At 43.2% G+C, this 18,167-nt stretch overlaps 1 protein-coding gene across 2 annotated transcripts in view; it reads right to left on the bottom strand.

Annotated features, from left to right (window-relative positions):
* The window catches only part of supv3l1 (SUV3-like helicase), a 57,971-nt gene that overhangs the window by 32,221 nt on the left and 7,583 nt on the right, over window positions 1-18,167 (bottom strand). The window contains exons 5-9 of one of the 2 annotated variants that reach the window (XM_041210459.1): window positions 13,919-14,087; window positions 12,551-12,662; window positions 10,123-10,200; window positions 8,383-8,474; window positions 3,315-3,495 (exon numbers count right to left, since the gene is read on the bottom strand). In XM_041210459.1, coding sequence (XP_041066393.1) covers window positions 3,315-3,495; window positions 8,383-8,474; window positions 10,123-10,200; window positions 12,551-12,662; window positions 13,919-14,087 — 632 coding nt within the window. Of the gene's footprint in view, window positions 1-3,314; window positions 3,496-8,382; window positions 8,475-10,122; window positions 10,201-12,550; window positions 12,663-13,914; window positions 14,088-18,167 lie in introns of those variants that run through there. The other variant, XM_041210460.1, reaches the window with a different exon arrangement.

The raw sequence follows: 18,167 nt of genomic DNA, 5'->3' as shown, positions 1-18,167 counted from the left end.
CCAAGTGGCTCTTGGTGATGGACATTGAAGTGGTCAACCCGAGTACATTCTGCTGCCTTCACCTCAGTGTTTCTTCCAAGTGGCGTTTAACATGAAGGAGGACTGAATCATTAGCTGAGGGAGACAGTAAGTGTAACCAGCAGGAGGTTTCCTTACCCATGTTTGACCTGATACTTCATAGGGTCCAGAGTCAATGTTGAGGACTCCCATGGCAACTCCCTCCCAACTATATACCGCTGTGTTGCCATCTCTCAGTGGGATAGGACATACCCACAGACGGTGGTGGTGGCATGTGGGACATTGTCTGTAAGGTATGATTCCGTGAGTAAGGCCATGTCAGGCTGTTGCTCAACTAGACTAGCTCTCTCAATTTTGGCACAAGTCTCCAGGTGTTCTTGAGGGCTTTGCAGCATTGACAGGTGACAGGGCTGGGTTGGCTGTTGTCATTTTTGGTGCCTAGGTCAATGCTGGGGTGGTCTGACAGGTTTCATTTCTTTTTGAATTTGCAGCAGTTTAATACAACTGAGTAGCTTTCTGGGCTATTTAAGAGGGTTAATTAGAGTCAGCCACACATGACTGTGGGTCTGGGTTTAGATGTAGGGCAGGCCAGGTAAGGACGACTAAATTCCTTTCCTAAAGGGCATTAGTGAACCAGATGGGTTCTTACAACAATCGACAATGGTTTCATGGTCATCATTGGACTAGCTTAGAGTTTGGGGGTGGTTGTGGGGTGGGGGGGCCAGGAGTTCTGGAGTCTTCAGGTGAGTGGAAGGGCTCGGAGTTCAGGTAGGGACGGTGTTGGGGGATGGGAGGAAGGGCCCTGAGCTTGGTTTTGGGAGGGGGGGAGGTAGGGTGAGAAGAGCCTAGAGGAGTTTGAAGGGGGTGGGGTAAGAGGAGAGCACAGAGTTTCGAGGCGGGAGGAAACGGCCCAGAGTTTGGGAGGGAAGGGCCCAGAGTTTGGAGGGGGTTTTGGGGAAAGGTCTAGAGTTTGGAGGTGTTTGTTGTGGGGGAGAAAGGCTCAAAGCTTGGGTGGGGTGGGGAGGGGCTTTGGGGGGCAGGGGCAGGGGCAGAGGAAGGATCCAGAATTTGGTAGCAAACATCATCTTGCCCTGACCCCTCTCCTCCCTCTATTCAGCTCTAAGCAACAAAGATATTCCTATATTCTAACTGCCAACAAACCGTTAAGCTGACCAAATGGTCATGCTACAACCTAGGATCTGGGTGCACTGCACAATTGAAAAAATATCAAAACCGAGCCCAGGTTTTCAAGAGTGACCAAGGCCATTAAAATATAACTTCAATGTGGTATTAACAAGTACAAAAACTGTGGTTAAATTCTTGATGAGACTGCAAAACATGTGATTTAAAACATAGAGGTTTCTGTTATGAAAAAATAAGAAAATTCAGAAAATAGATCTGCTTCACTGTTGTGAAATCACTGAAATATATGTTCTTACTATAAAAGAGCAATTTTGTTGTGTGCGACAAGGCCATACTCCATCAGGTGCATGTCAAAGATCTGTTGACATGATTCAAAGAATGGGAGTTTGCTAAGTGGAAATTAATTGTTGTATTTCTATAACACTTCAAAAATGGCTATAAGGTAGTTACACACGTCCGGAGGTCTTGAAAGATGCTATAGAAATGCAACAGCTATTGTAGGTACTTATGAATTTTTAATGAAGTATCATCTACCAATGTAATTTATATTAGATATATTAAACGCTTGGCATATTGTGTGCATATAATAACTTACATAAACACACAAAAATTTATGCGCATATAGTATCCCATCACCTTTGCTGCTCATGGTACAGAGACAATACGCTAGTGATAAAGAGCGAAGCTAATACTTTGTAAGATATAATGGATTGTTTTACCTACAAATCAGTGACTACACTTCAAAATGATTCACTGGCCATAAAGTTGATCATGCTGAGGATACAGAGGAAATTCATCAGGGCGGTAACAGAGATGAGGGGCTTCAGTTACGTCGCAAGACTGGAGAACCTGGCTTGTTCTCCTTAAAACAGGGAAAGTTAAGAGGAGATTAAAATCATTTACAGTTTTGAAATAGTAAATAAAGAGAAACTATTCCAAGTATGACTATATTTGAGCTGGAAGCAGTACAGTAAGATAAATTTGTAATTTCTTTAAAATGCCTGTGGAATCTGTAATTGTTTTTAAGAATGTTTGATAAGTACTTAAAGAGTTTGCATCAATTGTATAGGGATCAATTGTAATTTTCTTGATTAAGATGAAATCCTGGTCCATGTGACCTGGAAGCAGTACTAACAGGAAGGAAGTTATGAAAGAAGACGTGCAACAGACAAAGGAGGGCTGCCAATATAAAGGGGACAGCTGGACAGTGAAGGCAACCAGATGCACAGATGCAAACATAAGGAGAAAGCAGACAAAGACAGGAAGAAGAAGCAAATCACTCTCAGGAAGAGGTCAGTTTTTAGTTAGGTAGAAAAGGAGACAGGAATTCTTGCAGGCAATGTGCAAGCTGGCTAAAAAGGTCTAAAACCTGAAAAGCTGTGCAAGCAGCTCACAGGAGCGAAAGAGTTGAGTATTTTCCCAGAACTGGCCAAACTGTGAACTGGGTTGTTATTGATTGGTTGAAAAGGAACTCTGGAAAGCTGTACCATCAGGACTATCGTGACCCAAAGGAGAGAGAGTGCACAGAAGTGTGCCTTGCTGGTGATAACTGTACCCATGAAACTCGGAAGTGAAAGCTGTTATCGGATAGGACTCCTGACTTACGTTGTGTGATGTGGGTGCCTGTGCAAGGTGCATCTTTGTTAAATTTCACTTTAAGTGGTCAATACAAGTTTTTATCTGAAGTATCATTTGCCTGCTAATTCATGTTAAATTAACATGAATCAGAATTAACGTAGAAGTTACAAAAAGTGAAATCTGCTTGGTAATTCCGTCATCTGGGCATTGTTTGGTAAACTTGGTTATTTTGGTTTACGGTTCCCCAAGGGGTTCACAACAAGTGGCAGTAGGGCTGGTAACTGGAGAACACAGATGTAAGGTCATTACCAAAAGAACCAGGGGTGAAAAGGAAATTTTTTTCTTAAACAGTGATTTTTGATCTGGAATGAAAACTGTGGCGGAAATGGATTCAACAGTAACATTTAAAAGAGAATTGGATAAATACTTGAAGGGAAAAGATTTACAGGGCCGTCAGGAAAGAGAATTATTGGTGCTACCAAAAAGGGCCAGCACAGGCTGATGCAGGCTGTCATTCATAGCATATAAACAAACTATAACATAATAACATTACAAAGAGTTGAGAGGTTGTTTACCAGGTGGGAGACTGCCATATATCACTGCACATTCCAGTCCACGAGCCTCAATTTGACGACTCAGTGAATAGATATCGGTTTTACTGAAGCACACAATACAGTCACCAGGACGCAGATTGTCCAGAGACTCCAGGGCCGAGTCCAGAACAGTCATGGGAGTTAGCCGCTTGTAACTTTCAATCTGCTCAACAGAAAACATTGGTTAGCTGAAAAAGATGTCTTTTAGAGAAATAAGTTACCCTGCAACAAGCTACACAGTGTAGATAAACCCGTTGAACACCAGTAAAATAAAAACCCAAACACTCCAAATCTACAACAGGAAAGATGTACTTTGTTGCGAAGCTGCTCACAGTGATAAGGATGAGAGAATTATACCCTGTAAATGACCATGTAAATGACATTCTGATACAGTGAAGCTGCAACATATTTCAGGCTATTTGGTTAGGGGACCAGTGTAAGAGTGTGGAAGACATTCCAGACTACAGCAGTAGAGAGTGGCATTTATACTGATCGCGCAGTTTGAACAGCTTGGAATTGTCATTGCGTCTTCTCACAAAGATGATCTGAGCAGAGATGATGCTGGGAAGGGTGACAGTCCAGTTGTGGTGGCAGTACCCGGACAAAACAAGGTCAGAGTTAAAGCCAACTTATTTCTACCTCCAACAGTTGAAGGAACAAAGAGACAGAGAGAGAGAGAGAGAAAGAGAGAGAGTAAAAGAAAGAGGGGGCAGAGGAGAGAGAAAAACTGGTTTGGAGGAAGAAGTCAGTTGATGGGTAAGTTGAAATAGTTATTCAATATGAATCAAGTTTTAAAATGTTATCTATAGATTATTTTGAACCTGTGTGGTCAGTTAATTGAAGGAAAAAGATGGAGTAAAAGATTTTTTGATAAAACCTTTTAAGTAATTTTATTCTATAGCACATTTTAAATATTTTTTTGATTTGGTAGATTTTACTTAGTGCCCTTAATAAATGCTATAGTACTAAGATTAAAAAATCTGAATGAATCAGATGAAAGTGCCAGTCCAGACAGTGTGGCTGCCAAACAATGCACAATGCTGGACTTTCCTAAGACATTTGTTAACATCCTGAGTTAAGGATGTTGATGGACACAACTTTCATAAGAACAGAGAGAAACCTATGAATTACTGAAAGCTTAGGCAAGTTGGTTATTGTTAATCCATCAGATATATAACTCTCTACAAAGTTATGAAATGTATACCCACTTACAGGGAATAGGCCCCACCACTTTGGTGTTAAAAAATTAATGGATTCAAAGCCCAAGCTATAACTAACACAAGTTTTTAAAAAATATTTGTTCCAGGGCAGTGGGCATTGCTGGCAAGGCCAAAATGTGTTCCCTATTCCTAACTGCCCTAAAGAAGGTGGTGGTGAGCTGCTTTCTTAAATCGCTGCAATGCATGTGGTCTAGGTATACCCACAATGCTGTTAAAGGAGCTATTAAAAGTGAGTTGTAGGAAGTAGATTATTGACCCAGCAACAGTGAAAGAAAGGCAAAACAGTTCTAAGTCAGGATGATAAGTGACTTGGAGGGGTGGTGGTATTCCCATGCATCTGCTCCCTTGTCCTTTAGTGGTAGAGGTTGCGGGTTTGGAAAGTGTTGTTGAAGGAGCCTTGGCAGGCTGCTGTGGTGCACCTTGAAGATGGTATGTACTGCAGATGGCTGAGGGAGTAAATGTTTAAGCTGGTAGATGCTGCTCAAAGGGATTGCTTTGTCCTGGATGGTGTCAAGCTTCTTGGAGCTGCACTCATCCAGGCAAGTGGAGAGTATTCCATCACACTCCTGACTTGTGCCTTGTAGATAATGGACCGACTTGGGAGAGTCAGTTGAGTTAATTGCTAAACTATTCCCAACCTCTGACCTGTTCTTGTAGTCACAGTATTTATATGGCTAGTCCAGTTCAATTTCTGGTCAATGGTAACTCCCAAGCTGTTAACAGAGGTGGGAAATTCAACAATGAGAATCCCATTGAAGGTCAAAGAGAGATGGTTAGATTCTCACTTGTTGGTGGTCATTGCCTGGCACTTGTGTTGCATGAATGTTACTTTCCACTTATCACTTAAGCCTGAATGTTGCCCAGGTCTGCCTGCATGCGGGCACTGACTGCTTCAGTGCCTTAAGAGTCACAAATGATGCTGAACATTTTGCAATGATCGGCAAAATCCCACTTCTGACCTTATGATAGAGGGAAGGTCATTGATGAAGCAGCTGAAGATGATTGGGCCTAGGACCTGAGGAACTCCTGCAGAAATGACCTGGAGCTGAGGTGACTGACCTCCAACAACTACAACCATCTTCCTTTGTGCTAGTTATGACTCCAACCAGTGGAGAGTTCCCCACACTCTCCCCAATTCCCATTGACTCCAGTTTTGCTAGGGCTCCTTGATGCCACACTCAGTCAAATGCTGCCTTGGTGTCGAGGGCAGTCACTCTCACCTTACCTCAGGAGTTCAGCTCTTTTGTCCATGTTTAGACCAAAGCTGTAATGAGGTCAGGAGCTGAATGGCCCTGGCAGAACCCAAACTGAGCATTGATGAGCAGGTTATTGGTGAGTGCTTCTTGATAGCACAGTGAATGACACCTTCCATCACTTTACTGTTGATGGAGAGTAGACTGATGGCGCACTAAATGGCAAGTTTGGATTTGTCCTGCTTTTTGTGTACAGTACATATCTGGGCAATTCACCACATAGCCAGGTCGATGCCAGGTTGTAGGTATACTGGAACAGCTTGGCTAGGGGCTCGGCAAGTTCTGGAGCACAAGTTTTCAGCACTACTTTCAGTCCTACTCAGGCCCCCTCCCACAACTCTTTCCCCGGTACATCGATGACTGCTTCGGTGCCGCTTCATGATCTCTTCTGGATCTGGAAAAATTTATTAATTTTGCTTCCAATTTCCAGCGCTCCATCATTTTCACATGGTCCATCACTGACACTTCCCTTCCCTTCCTTGACCCCTCAATCTCAATTTCTGGTGATAGACTGTCCAACAATATTCATTACAAGCTTACCGACTCCCACAGCTACCTCGACTACAGCTCCTCACACCCCGCTTCCTGTAAGGACTCCATCCCATTCTCTCAGGTCCTTTGCCTCCGTTCTGATGATACTACTTTCCAAAACAGTTCCTGACATGTTTTCCTCCTTCCATAACCGAGGTTTTCCACCCATGGTGGTTGACAGGGCCCTCAACTGTGACCGGCCCATCTCCCGCGCATCCGCCCTCACACCTTCCTCTCCCTCCCAGAAACATGATAGGGTCCCCCTTGTCCTTACTTATCACCCCACCAGCCTCCGCGTTCAAAGGATCATCCTCTGCCATTTCTGCCAACTCCAGCATGATGTCACCACCGAAGACATCTTCCCTTCACCCCCACCAGCACCCCGCCACCCCCCTGCAGCTTTCCACAGGGATCGTTTGCACCGGGACATCCTGGTCCACTCCTCCATCACCCCCTGCACCTCAACCCCCTCCCACGGCACCTTCCCATGCAACCGAAGGTGCAACACCTGCCCCTTTACTTCCCCCCTCCTCACCATCCAAGGGCCCAAACACTCCTTTCAAGTGAAGCAGCATTTCACTTGCACTTCCCTCAATTTAGTCTACTGCATTCGCTGCTCCCAATGCAGTTTCCTCTACGTTGGACAGACCAAACGCAGACTAGGTGACCGCTTTGCGGAACACCTTCGGTCTGTTCGCAAGCATGACCCAGACCTCCCTGTCGCTTGCCATTTCAATGCACCATCTTGCTCTCATGCTCACATGTCCATCCTTGGCTGCTGCAATGTTCCAGTGAAGCTCAATGCAAATTGGAGGAACAGCAACTCATCTTCCAACGAGGCACTTTACAACCTTCCAGACTTAATATTGAGTTCAACAATTTCAGATCATGAACTCTCTCCTCCATTCCCACCCCCTTTCTGATCCCCCCTTTTCCAATTTACAATTTTTTTTACAAATATATTTTTCCCTATTTTTAAATTTATTTTGATCTATTGTTTTATCTCCACCTTTTAGCTCATTTTGATCCCTTCCTCCCACCCCCACTAGGGCCATCTGCCACTTGCTCGTCCTGCTTTCTACCCTTAATGACCCCATTAGCACATCCTTTAGATAATATCACCACCATCAACACCCCTTTGTCCTTTTGTCTATGACATCTTTGGCAGTCTCTTCCTGGCCTCCACCTATCACTGGCCCCCTATTGAGCTCTGCCTGTCCCACCCACCCCCTTCTACCAGCTTATATTTCATCTCATTTCTATATGTCTTAGTTCTGATGAAGAGTCATACGGACTCAAAATGTCAACTGTATCCCTCTCTGCAGATGCTGTCAGACTGCTGAGTTTTTCCAGGTATTTTTGTTTTTGTTCCAGATTTCCAGCACCCCAGTATTTTGCTTTTATCTTCAGCACTATTATCGAAATATTGTCAGGGCCCATAGCCTTTGCACTATCCAGTGTCTTTAATTTCTTGATATCACCTGAAGCAAATTGAATTGACTGATGACTGGCATCTGTGATGTTGGGGACCTCTGGAGTGGATCATCCACTCGGCACTTCTGGCTGAAGATTGTTGCAAGTGCTTCAGCCTTCTCTTCTGCACTGATATGCTGGGCTTCCCCATCGAGGACGGGGATATCTGTGGAGCCTCCTTTTCCAGTGAGTTGTTTAATTGTCCACCACCATTCACGACTGGATGTGGCAGGACTGCAGTGTTTAGATTGGACTCATTGGTTGTGGGAACTGTAGCTCTGTCTATCGCATGCTGCTTCCACTGTTTGGCACGCAAGCGGCCCTGCGTTGTAGCTTCAGCAGGTTGTTAGGTATGCCTGGTGCTGCTCCTGGCATGCCCTCTTGCATTCTTTATTGAACAAGCTGCTGGCAGTAAATGTGTATGAAAGTAGTGGTACACATTTCAACCAATGGACCAGCACTCAAACTTAATGCTTCCAACAGTCAGACTTTTTTTTGTCCAACTTTTTTAAAACAAGCCCATCTTTCCTCTATGGTCCTGACTCCTCCTTGCCCCAGACTTTGGCCACACACCTCAACTTCCTCTCCTGTGTCATACATCAGCTCCATCACCAGGTTAACAGCTGCAGCTTCTCCACAGATATGGATTTCTTCTGCACAAAGTCCTGCAATGAAATTACGGTTACATTAAAACAATACATCAAACACTCCCAGGACAGGTACAGCACTGAAACAGATTGGCTAGGGACACAGCAAGTTTTGGAGCACAAGCCTTCAGTACTATTGTTGGAATGTTGTTAGGGCCCATAGCCTTTGCAGTATCCAGTGCCTTTACTTTCTTGATATCACGTGAAGCGAATCAAAATGGCTGAAGGTTGGCATCTGTGATGTTGAGGACCTCTGGTGGAGGCCGAGATGAATCACCCACTCGGCACTTCTGGTTAAAGATTGCTGCAAATGCTTCAGCCTTATCTTTTGCACTGATGTGCTGGCCCCCTCCATCATTGAGGACAGGGATATTTATGCAGCCACCTCCTCCAGTGAGTTGTTTAATTGTCCACCACCATTCGGGGTGGAGGAGGCAATGGCATAGTGGTATTGTCACTGGGCTAGCAATCCAAAGATCCAGGTTAATACTCTGGGGAACCGGGCAGATGGTGGATCTTGAATTCAATTTCAATAAATATCTAGAATTACAAGTCTAATGATGACCATGAAACCACTGCTGATTGTCGTAAAAATCCATCTAGTTAGGGAAGGAAATCTCCCATCCTCTCCTGATCTGGCCTATACGTGACTCCAGAACAACAGCAATGTGTGTTGGCTCTTAAAACTGCCCCTCTGAACAAGGGCAATTAGGGATGGGCAATAAATGCTAGCCATCGACGCCCACATCCCACGAGCAAATAAAAATAAAATATACAGAGTAAAGCTTTCTGTACATTGTCCTCGTTAAACACTCCCAGGGCAGGTACAGCATGGGGTTAAACACAGAGTAAAGTTCCATAAGACCATAAGACATTGGAGCAGAAATTAGGCCATTCGGCCCATCGAGCCTACTCCGCCATTCACTCATAAGTTTCTCAACCCCATTCTCCTGCCTTCTCCCCGTAACCTTTGATCCCCTTACCAATCAAGAACCTATCTATCTCAGTCTTAAATACGCTCAATGACTTGGCCTCCACAGCCTTCTGTAGCAATGAATTCCATAGATTCACCACTCTCTGGCTAAAGAAGTTTCTCCTCATCTCTGTTCTAAAAGGTCTTCCCTTTACTCTGAAGCTGTGCCCTCGGGTCCTAGTCTCTCCTACTAATGGAAACATCTTCCCCACGTCCACTCTATCCAGGCCTTTCAGTATTCTGTAAGTTTCAATCAGATCCACCCTCATCCTTCTAAACTCCATCGAGTATAGACCCAGAGTCCTCAAACGTTCCTCATATGTTAAGCCTTTTATTCCTGGGATCACTCTCGTGAACCTCCTCTGGACCCTCTCCGGGGCCAGTACATCCTTCCTGAGATACGGGGCCCAAAATTGCTCACAATATTCTAAATGTGGTCTGACCAAGTCCCTCTACACTGCTCCCATAAAACACTCCGAGGGGAAGGTACAGCACGGGGATAGATACACAGTAAAGGTCCCTCTACACTATCTCTAATACTCCTGATTCAGATCCTGTATCAAATGGCATCATCTAAGCCACTATCACCCAGATGTCATTCAGAGATTGACAGCTTTGTGAAGTAAATACAGGTGAAGTCTTATCCAGATTATTAAGGTAGCCTGATGTAGGAGTACAAACAAATATGCTTACCCAACAGTGCCCTGGTCCAGGCCCAGCCTCTAGAAGGATCTCTAATCATCTGGATTTCATCAATTACAGCAATTTCATCTGCAAAACATTGTGCACAGTGTGAACTCCCACACCAGGAACTGACTGGGCCCCCACACCCAGCCACTCTCACTGGCAACCCCTCACCCTGCTCTCTGTTCTCCTGTTCAATCACAAGGTCTGTCATGGGGGTGCATTCATGAGTTCAGAGCTTCCACTGCTCCCACCATACATAGCTTGAGGTCTGTGAGAAAGAATCAGTGGATGAAATAGTAGCCAGCTTTTCACTATGACCATTAGATGTGGCAGTAGTGCAGACAAGTAGCATGAGCAGTATAATTCACTGTTTTAAGCTATGTGAATGTATGGCCATAACCTGGACAGAGCCCCCACTGATTGATTATTGCCTCTCTGCAATCCAATCATTGCAGACACTGGGATTTGTCTCACAGCCCAGCTCCCAGCAAATCCCATCCAAAGGCTCAGTCATCAGTGACTGTGAGATGAGTGTCTGCTCTCAGCATGGTGTGTGAGCACACACAAGGGAACATGTGTGCTGCCAGCCACCTCGATTTCCTGTGCTTCCAAAACCCAAAGCCATAAGCCAGCTTTAAGCACTGGAACTATTTAATCTAGTAACTTGAATGATGAAAATCCACCAATAATAAACAAGTTGTTTGGTGCAAATTCCTCAAATTCGTTTAAAAACTTTTTGCCTCTCTCCAATATCCAGGGGTCAAAATAAACTATAATAAGCAGAGTAAAGGTCCCTCTACACTGCCCCCATAAAGTCCCATGTTTCATAAGAGAAAATGTGTCTATAAAACTGTCCCCTGCTCATAGCAGTAACTCAAAGATCCCAGACTTTGTAAAAGCCTGGGGAAAGAGGCGATACTGAGTTACATGTGACTATACTGGAACGTATGCAGTGTGGAAAATCTCCAACCATGGAACAGGAAAACACACCAAAGCTGGAACTGGTCTATTCCTCATGGTGGGGGAAGAGAGAGAAAAGATGCACAGAGAGGAGGCGGAGGGGGGAAGCAAGGGATGCAGCACGGAGCGGGGGTTGGGAGGGAAGGGGGGCAGGGAGGATGAAAGAGAGATACACAGAGAAGAGGAGAGAGATTGATGAGGATAAAAAAATGTAAAGAATTGCAAGATTGGGAGTAAGAAAATATCTGAGAATGAGAAATACTAGAAGAATTAACTAACATATGAATTTCAAGTAAGAAAGGGAAATAAATGCTAAGAAATAGGTTCAGGGCAATCCATACTGACAACAAGAGGTAAAATGCAATTAGAGGCAGAGTTGTAATGTCTTGAGTGTTTGGAAATGCCAATTATTTTTTCCTGTTCATCAAATAACTAAAGGGAAAGGACAGAGCCACTGCAACCTTACAAAGTTTGAGAACTGTAACAGCATAGAGCAAGTTCATAGTGAAAGGCTGGCTACTATTTCATCCACTGATTCTTTCTCACGGACCTCATTCTCATCCCTGAAAATGCGATCAGAATCAGAACACTCCAGAATCACAAGGGCTACCCAATCTAATCCCACTCACCCCTCACTGCCTTTCATATCCCACCCAGTATAATCCCACCCACGCCTCACAGCCTTCAATATCCCACCCAGTCTAATCCCACTCACCCCTCACTCCCTCACCTTTAATATCCCACTGTGTAATTCTATCCACCCCTCACAGCCTTTAATATCCCATCCAGTTTGACCCCTTCCACCCTCACTCCACATTACCTTTAATATCCCACCGAGTGTAATCCCGTCCACCCCTCACAGCCTTTAATATCCCATCCAGTCTATTCCCACTCAGCCCTCAGTCTTTAATATCCCACACAGTCAATTCACAACCACCCCTCACTCCCTCAGCCTTTAACATCCCACCTAGTCTAATCCCACTCACCCCTCACTGCCTTTAATAACCCACCCTGTCTAATCCCACCCACCCCTACAGTCTTTAATATCCCACCCAGTCTAATCCCATCCATCCCTCAACCCCCCATTACCTTCAATATCCCACCCAGTCTAATTGCACCAAACAATGGTGCCTGACCTGCTGCGTTTTTCCAGCATTTTGTTTTTATTTCAGATTTCCAGCATTTGCAGTATTTTGCTTTTATTTCAGTAGTGAGGAAGTTCTATTTTGTAGTTGAGCATGCAAATTCTCTACTGTCCTGAACAATATTAGCCCTCAATATACAGTACTAAAACAGGTTATCTGGTCATTATCACATTGCTGTTGGTGGGATCTTGCTGTGCACAAATTGGCTGCTGTATTTCCTATATTATAGCAGTTCACCTTTCAACTGTAACGCACTTTGGGACATGGTGGGGTGTAAAAGGCACTACATAAATGTAAACGAGAGAGATCAGGATGAGGTGTGTACCTACACGGTGTTGTTACACTGCACATTTCGATGGTACAAGCAACATGAGCTGACTGCCTCCCGCCTGGATCAACAAAGGTTCGTTCTTCCCCAGTCACCAAGTCGCATGACACTCCCTTCAAATAAACAAAGCACAAAGTTGTTCAATAACCTTATAGAGTTTTGTTGCAGTTCTAAAACAATGGGTAGTTCTACTCTCCATAACCTGATATAATCATGTGAATGTTAACTACTCAGAAAGGGCAAAAAGTGCAAAATGTGCAAATTTAAATTGGAACTTGACTATTCATATCACAATATCCAGTTTCTCCAGAGTCCACTACCTTCCAATTCTCTGCCCATCATTGCTAAAGATTGTTGGCTCGTGCCAGCATGAGCCAGTAGTAGTGCTTTAGTGTATCCTCTTCCTCTTGGTGAAACTCCTGCTGCCACAAGTGCTGTGCTAGGCATCCAAGCATCTACGTAACCAGTCCCACCCTGGACAACTTTCATTATAGCAAGTACTGGAAAGTTTAATTTCAGGATCAAGAACAAATATAAACATAGCACATATAAAGTAGCCCTGTAATAGAATCCTCCACATACTGACTAATGCCTGTCTTCAAATTACTGAAAGGTATGGAATGAAGTTGACTTAAACAAGTTGTTTAACTGAGACAACTGGTGCAGTTGGAGGACACAAACAGAAAACTCACTAGCCTTAAGTAAGGTTAGAAATTAGAAGAGTCCAAATATGCAGTGGGGAGAACAACCAACAGAGGGAGCTGACCAGTATCTGCCATGAAGGCAATTAACAGTGAAGTCAGAAGAGGAAGTTAATGCCCCTAATGTAGCAGAAATCACAACAGAATAATCACGACATGAGCTACATCCTTGCTAGCAATATAAAGTGCACCTGTATTCTGTCCCTATTTTAAATTCAGTCATATTTTTATGTAATATTTTTATATGCTATATGGTTAAACAGCAAAACTTTGGGCAACTTGGAAGCAGAGAGGTAGAGTTGATTGCAGCAGGAGTTTCACTAAGGGGTAGAGGATGCATTAAAGTACTACTACTGGCAGGAGATTGTACTTACAGTGTGACACATTTATATTGGTATTTTTCCATGATAAATGTGGACGTAGGAACATAGAATGGAAAAAAGCTGCCAGAGATACACTCTCCAGTAAGGGGTCACAAGATAGCGATCAGGAAAAGGCTCCTGTGCCTAGACAAATGGCTCAGCAATACATGGCATATTAGCTGTTGAAGGTGATTAGTGTTAAAAGTTTAACCATTCTTAAATGCAATCCGTTTAGAATCTTATCGACTCCAGTTGTACAGATTGTCAGCAAACAGTTTCAATGTAGGATTCTTCAGACATACTGACAGCATCATTGCTCTTTTGATAGATCTCGTGTGCAAGCAGCTTCAAAGGACCACAATAGACTCCGGACTTGGCTGCCAAGAAGCTCTGGATGGCATGGTGTGTCTTTCCACTGTTTGTTGGCCCAGCATGAAAGACGATTTTTCTCTGAATCGCTCTGGCCTCAGGGTACCTGCAGCAAATACATTTTACTGTTAGTGACACTGAGCCCCACACAGCCGGGAATGTGTGTCGTTAGCCAAAATAGTGGAAGCACACTGTAATCTTATCACTACAAATGTACTTCAATATATAAGCTCTCTATGGTGGTAATAATAGTCAGAGGGGCTAAAACCAATCAATCGCTGGGGAATTGGGGTATGTTTTATTTCAATAAGCAATTAGGGAAAACAGTTAAGTTCAGTACAGTGGAAGTGAGGAACAGTTGGATCCATGATGTGTAGTAGCTGTGATGTCAGGGAGTTCTTGATCACCACCTGTGTAGTTCTGATGATGAGTACACACCCCGGAGGTGTGTCTCCTGCGGTCAGTGAGAATGAGGAAATTGTTGTCAGGAGCCAAAAAAGGTAGAATTTGCATTTATATAGTGACCTGCGGAAGCTCAGGATGACCTAAAGAGATTTACAGCCAATGAGGTATTTCTGAAAGTGTAGGAAACATGACAGCCATTTGTGCACAGCAAGATGCCACAAGCAGCAAGGTGATATTGATCATAATCTGTTTTTGTGTTATTGGTTGAAGAATAAATATTGATTAGGACACTAGGAATAAATCCACTATTCTTTGAGCATGTCAAGGGATCTTTTACAGCCACTGAGAAGGCAGACAGAGGGCCTCAAATTAACGTCCAGGTTCTGGTTCCAGGTCAGCTCCAATGGAAGGAAAACAAGAAAAGCACAAGTTATGAGGGCATTCAGTAGAGCCCATACTTCCACCACACTGTGTTACAATTACACCACTCCTCCTTGTGGCTTCTCCTCACTTGGCTGATGCTCTGTAACTACAAAGCTGAAAAAAAATCTTTTTATTAAAAAGCTTCCATCTCACTGAGGAGGATTCATGCCAATCCACATCCAACAACCTGCTCTGAAAACTGCACATTTTTCAACCATAGCAGCTGAGACAATCCACAACATTCCAAAGCACTCAGCAGCATTCTAAAAAGTCAAGTTGCCCCATCTCCCAATGTTAACGGATCCTTTCAAAGACTCCAGGATTCAAATCCACATCTCTGCTAAAAACGAATCAATTCTTCCCTGTACACCCCTCTGTGTACCAAATTTCACTGAAACCCATCCATTAGTTTTTAAGATATATTGTTTACAAAGACTAACAAGCAAAAACATTATTTATACCCACCTTCAGTGGCAGAGTAACAAGAGAGGGGAAATCCAGTCAGTCATCATATTCCATGGTGTCTTCCCTAACTTTTCAATTACACCATTCAGTAAGGTCACCAACCAGTGGGAAAGATGTAGAGGAAAAAATTTGTAAGGAAATTAGAAAGGTGGAAGAGTTACAATTATCTGAATATAGACTGGGATAGTAGTAGAGTAAAGGGCAATGGTGGGCGGGGGCAAGAGTTCCTAGAATGCATTCAGCATTTTGCGTAGCAGCATATTTCCAGTCCAATGAGAAATAAGGCACTGCGAAATCTGGTTCTTGGGAATGAGGCAGGCCAATGAAGATCAAGGGTCAGTAGGAGAACATTTAAGGTACATTGATCATTGTATCATAAGGTTTAGGTTGGCTATGAAAAAGGACAAAGAACAATCCAGAGTAAGAATAATTAACCAGGGGAAAGCCAACTTCAATGGGGTAAGAATGGATCTGGGCTGCATATATTGTAATCAAAGATTGTCAGGAAGAACAGTAGCTGAACAATGCCTTCAAAGAAGAGATAGTACAGGCATTGTCAAGTGTATTCCCTCAAAGGGGAAAGGGGCAAACAAATCCAGAACTCCCTGGATGACAAAAGAGACAGATATGAAGATGAAAAGGGAAAAGTGTGCTTACATCAGATGTCAGGTGGATAATACAATGAAGAACTTGGCTGAAAGTAGAAGCTTCAGAGGGAAAGTGAAAAAGCAAATAAGGGCAGCTAAGAAAGAGTATGAAAAGAGACCGGCAGCTAACATGAAAGGGAATCCCAGTCTTCCATAGGCATAATAATAGTAAAATGTGGTACAAGGAGGGGTATGGCTGATTAGGGAACAAAAAAGGGATTTACGCATGGAGGCAGAGGGCATGGCTGGGGTTTTAAATATATATTTTGCATCTACATACAAAGTTACGAATTAGGAGCAGGAGTAGGCCACTTGGGCTTTGAGCCTGCTCCTCCATTCAATAAGATCATGAGTGATTTAATTATAACCTCAACTCCACATTCCCACCTACCCCCGATAACCTTTCACCCCCTTGCTTATCAAGAATCTACCTAGCTCTGCCTTAACAATATTCAAAGCCTCTGTTTTCACTGCCTTTTGAGGAACAGAGTTCCAAAGACTCACAAACCTTCAGAGAAAAAAATCTCCTAATCTCTGTCCTAAATAGGCAACCCCTTGTTTTTAAACAGTGGCCCTTTGTACTAGATTCTCCCACAAGGGGAAACATTCTTTCCACATCCACCCTGTCAAGACCCCTCAGGGCGTTTCAGTCAGATCGCCTCTTACTCTTCTAAACTCCAGCGGATACAAGCCTAGCCTGTTCAACATTTCCTCATGAAACAACCCACCCAATCCAGGTATTAGTTTAGTAAAAGCAAAATAATGCTGATGTTGGCAATCTGAAATAAAAACAGAAAATGCCAGAAAAACTCAGCTCTGAAAAGAAAAAAAGGACTTGAAACGTTAACTCTGTTTCTCTCTCCACAGATGCTGCCAGACCTGAGTTTTTCCAGCATTTTATGTTTTTGTTATATATTAGTTTTGTAAACCTTCTCTGAACTGCTTTCAAAGCATTTACATCCTTCCTTAAAAAAAGAGACCAATACTGTACACAGTACTCCAGATGTGGTCCCACCAGTGCCCTGCATAACTGAAGCGTGACCTCCCTACTTTTGCATTCAATTCCCCTCTCAATGAATGATAACATTCTATCAGCTTTCCTAATTACTTTCTGTACCTGCACTCTAGCCTTTTGTGATTCATACACTAGGACACCCAGATCCATCTGCTTCTCGAGGCTCTGCAATCTCTCACCATTTAGATAATATGCTCCTTTTTTATTTTTCCTGCCAAAATGGACAATTTCACAATTTCCCCTAGTTCCTTCATTTCCCAGATCTTTGACCACTCACTTAACTTATATATATTTCTTTGTAGTCTCCTTCTGTCCTCTTCACATCTTACTGTGGTGGCCTAGACAAATAGGAATCCACTTAGTACTAAAAGGGTTAATGGAGAAATTGATTTAAATGCCTAGGCCTAAGAGAAAACTACTGCAACCTTGAAGAACAATACCATCTTATCTGACCACTGTTGTAGGATGACATGCCATGTTGTTCTTTCTCAGGCCGAAAGTAATCAAAGTTGTGATAACCAAGTGCGTAGGCACCGCACCTGTTGTGGTGAGAATGGAAATTGACTAAAGCATGGTCAGTTAACGTATGCAAATAAGTGGACTGATGTGCAAAATTTACTGATTGGCTGTAAAATGCTTTTAAGCAAATGTTTATGTATTCTGCTGGGAGACAGTACAATAACTCTCGCTGTATTGTTCTCCCTTGTGCACAAGTAATAAATGGGGTTTCTACATACGAAATGATGTCTTGATGTGATTAATCTCCGACATTACTATCCTACTTATTTTTGCGTCATCAGCAAAGTTAGCAACCATACTTTCGGTCCCTTCAACTGAGTCATTTATATAAAATTATAAAAAGTTGAGGCCCCAGCATTGATCCCTGTGGCACACCGCTCATTACATCTTGCCAACCAGAAAAAGACCCATTTATACCTACCCTCTGTTTCCTGTTAGCTAGCCAATTTTCTACCCATGCCAATAAGTTACCCTCTACACCATGAGGTTTTAATTTCCGCAATAACTTTAGATATGGTAACTTAACAAATGTCTTCTAGAAAACAAAATATAGTACATCCACTGGTTCCCCTTTATCCAGAGCACATATTACTTCCTCAAAGAACTCTGAAAATTGGATTTAATAAATTGGTTAGACATGATTTCCTTTTACAAAACCATGTTGACTCTGCCAATTACCCTAATTTTCTCCAAGTGCCCTGCTATAACATCT

Source organism: Carcharodon carcharias, chromosome 17 (assembly GCF_017639515.1).
Source record: "Carcharodon carcharias isolate sCarCar2 chromosome 17, sCarCar2.pri, whole genome shotgun sequence".
Classification (NCBI taxonomy): Eukaryota; Metazoa; Chordata; class Chondrichthyes; order Lamniformes; family Lamnidae; genus Carcharodon; species Carcharodon carcharias.
The sequence above is the reverse complement of the archived record's forward strand: the minus strand, read 5'-3'. Positions and strand labels throughout refer to the sequence as shown.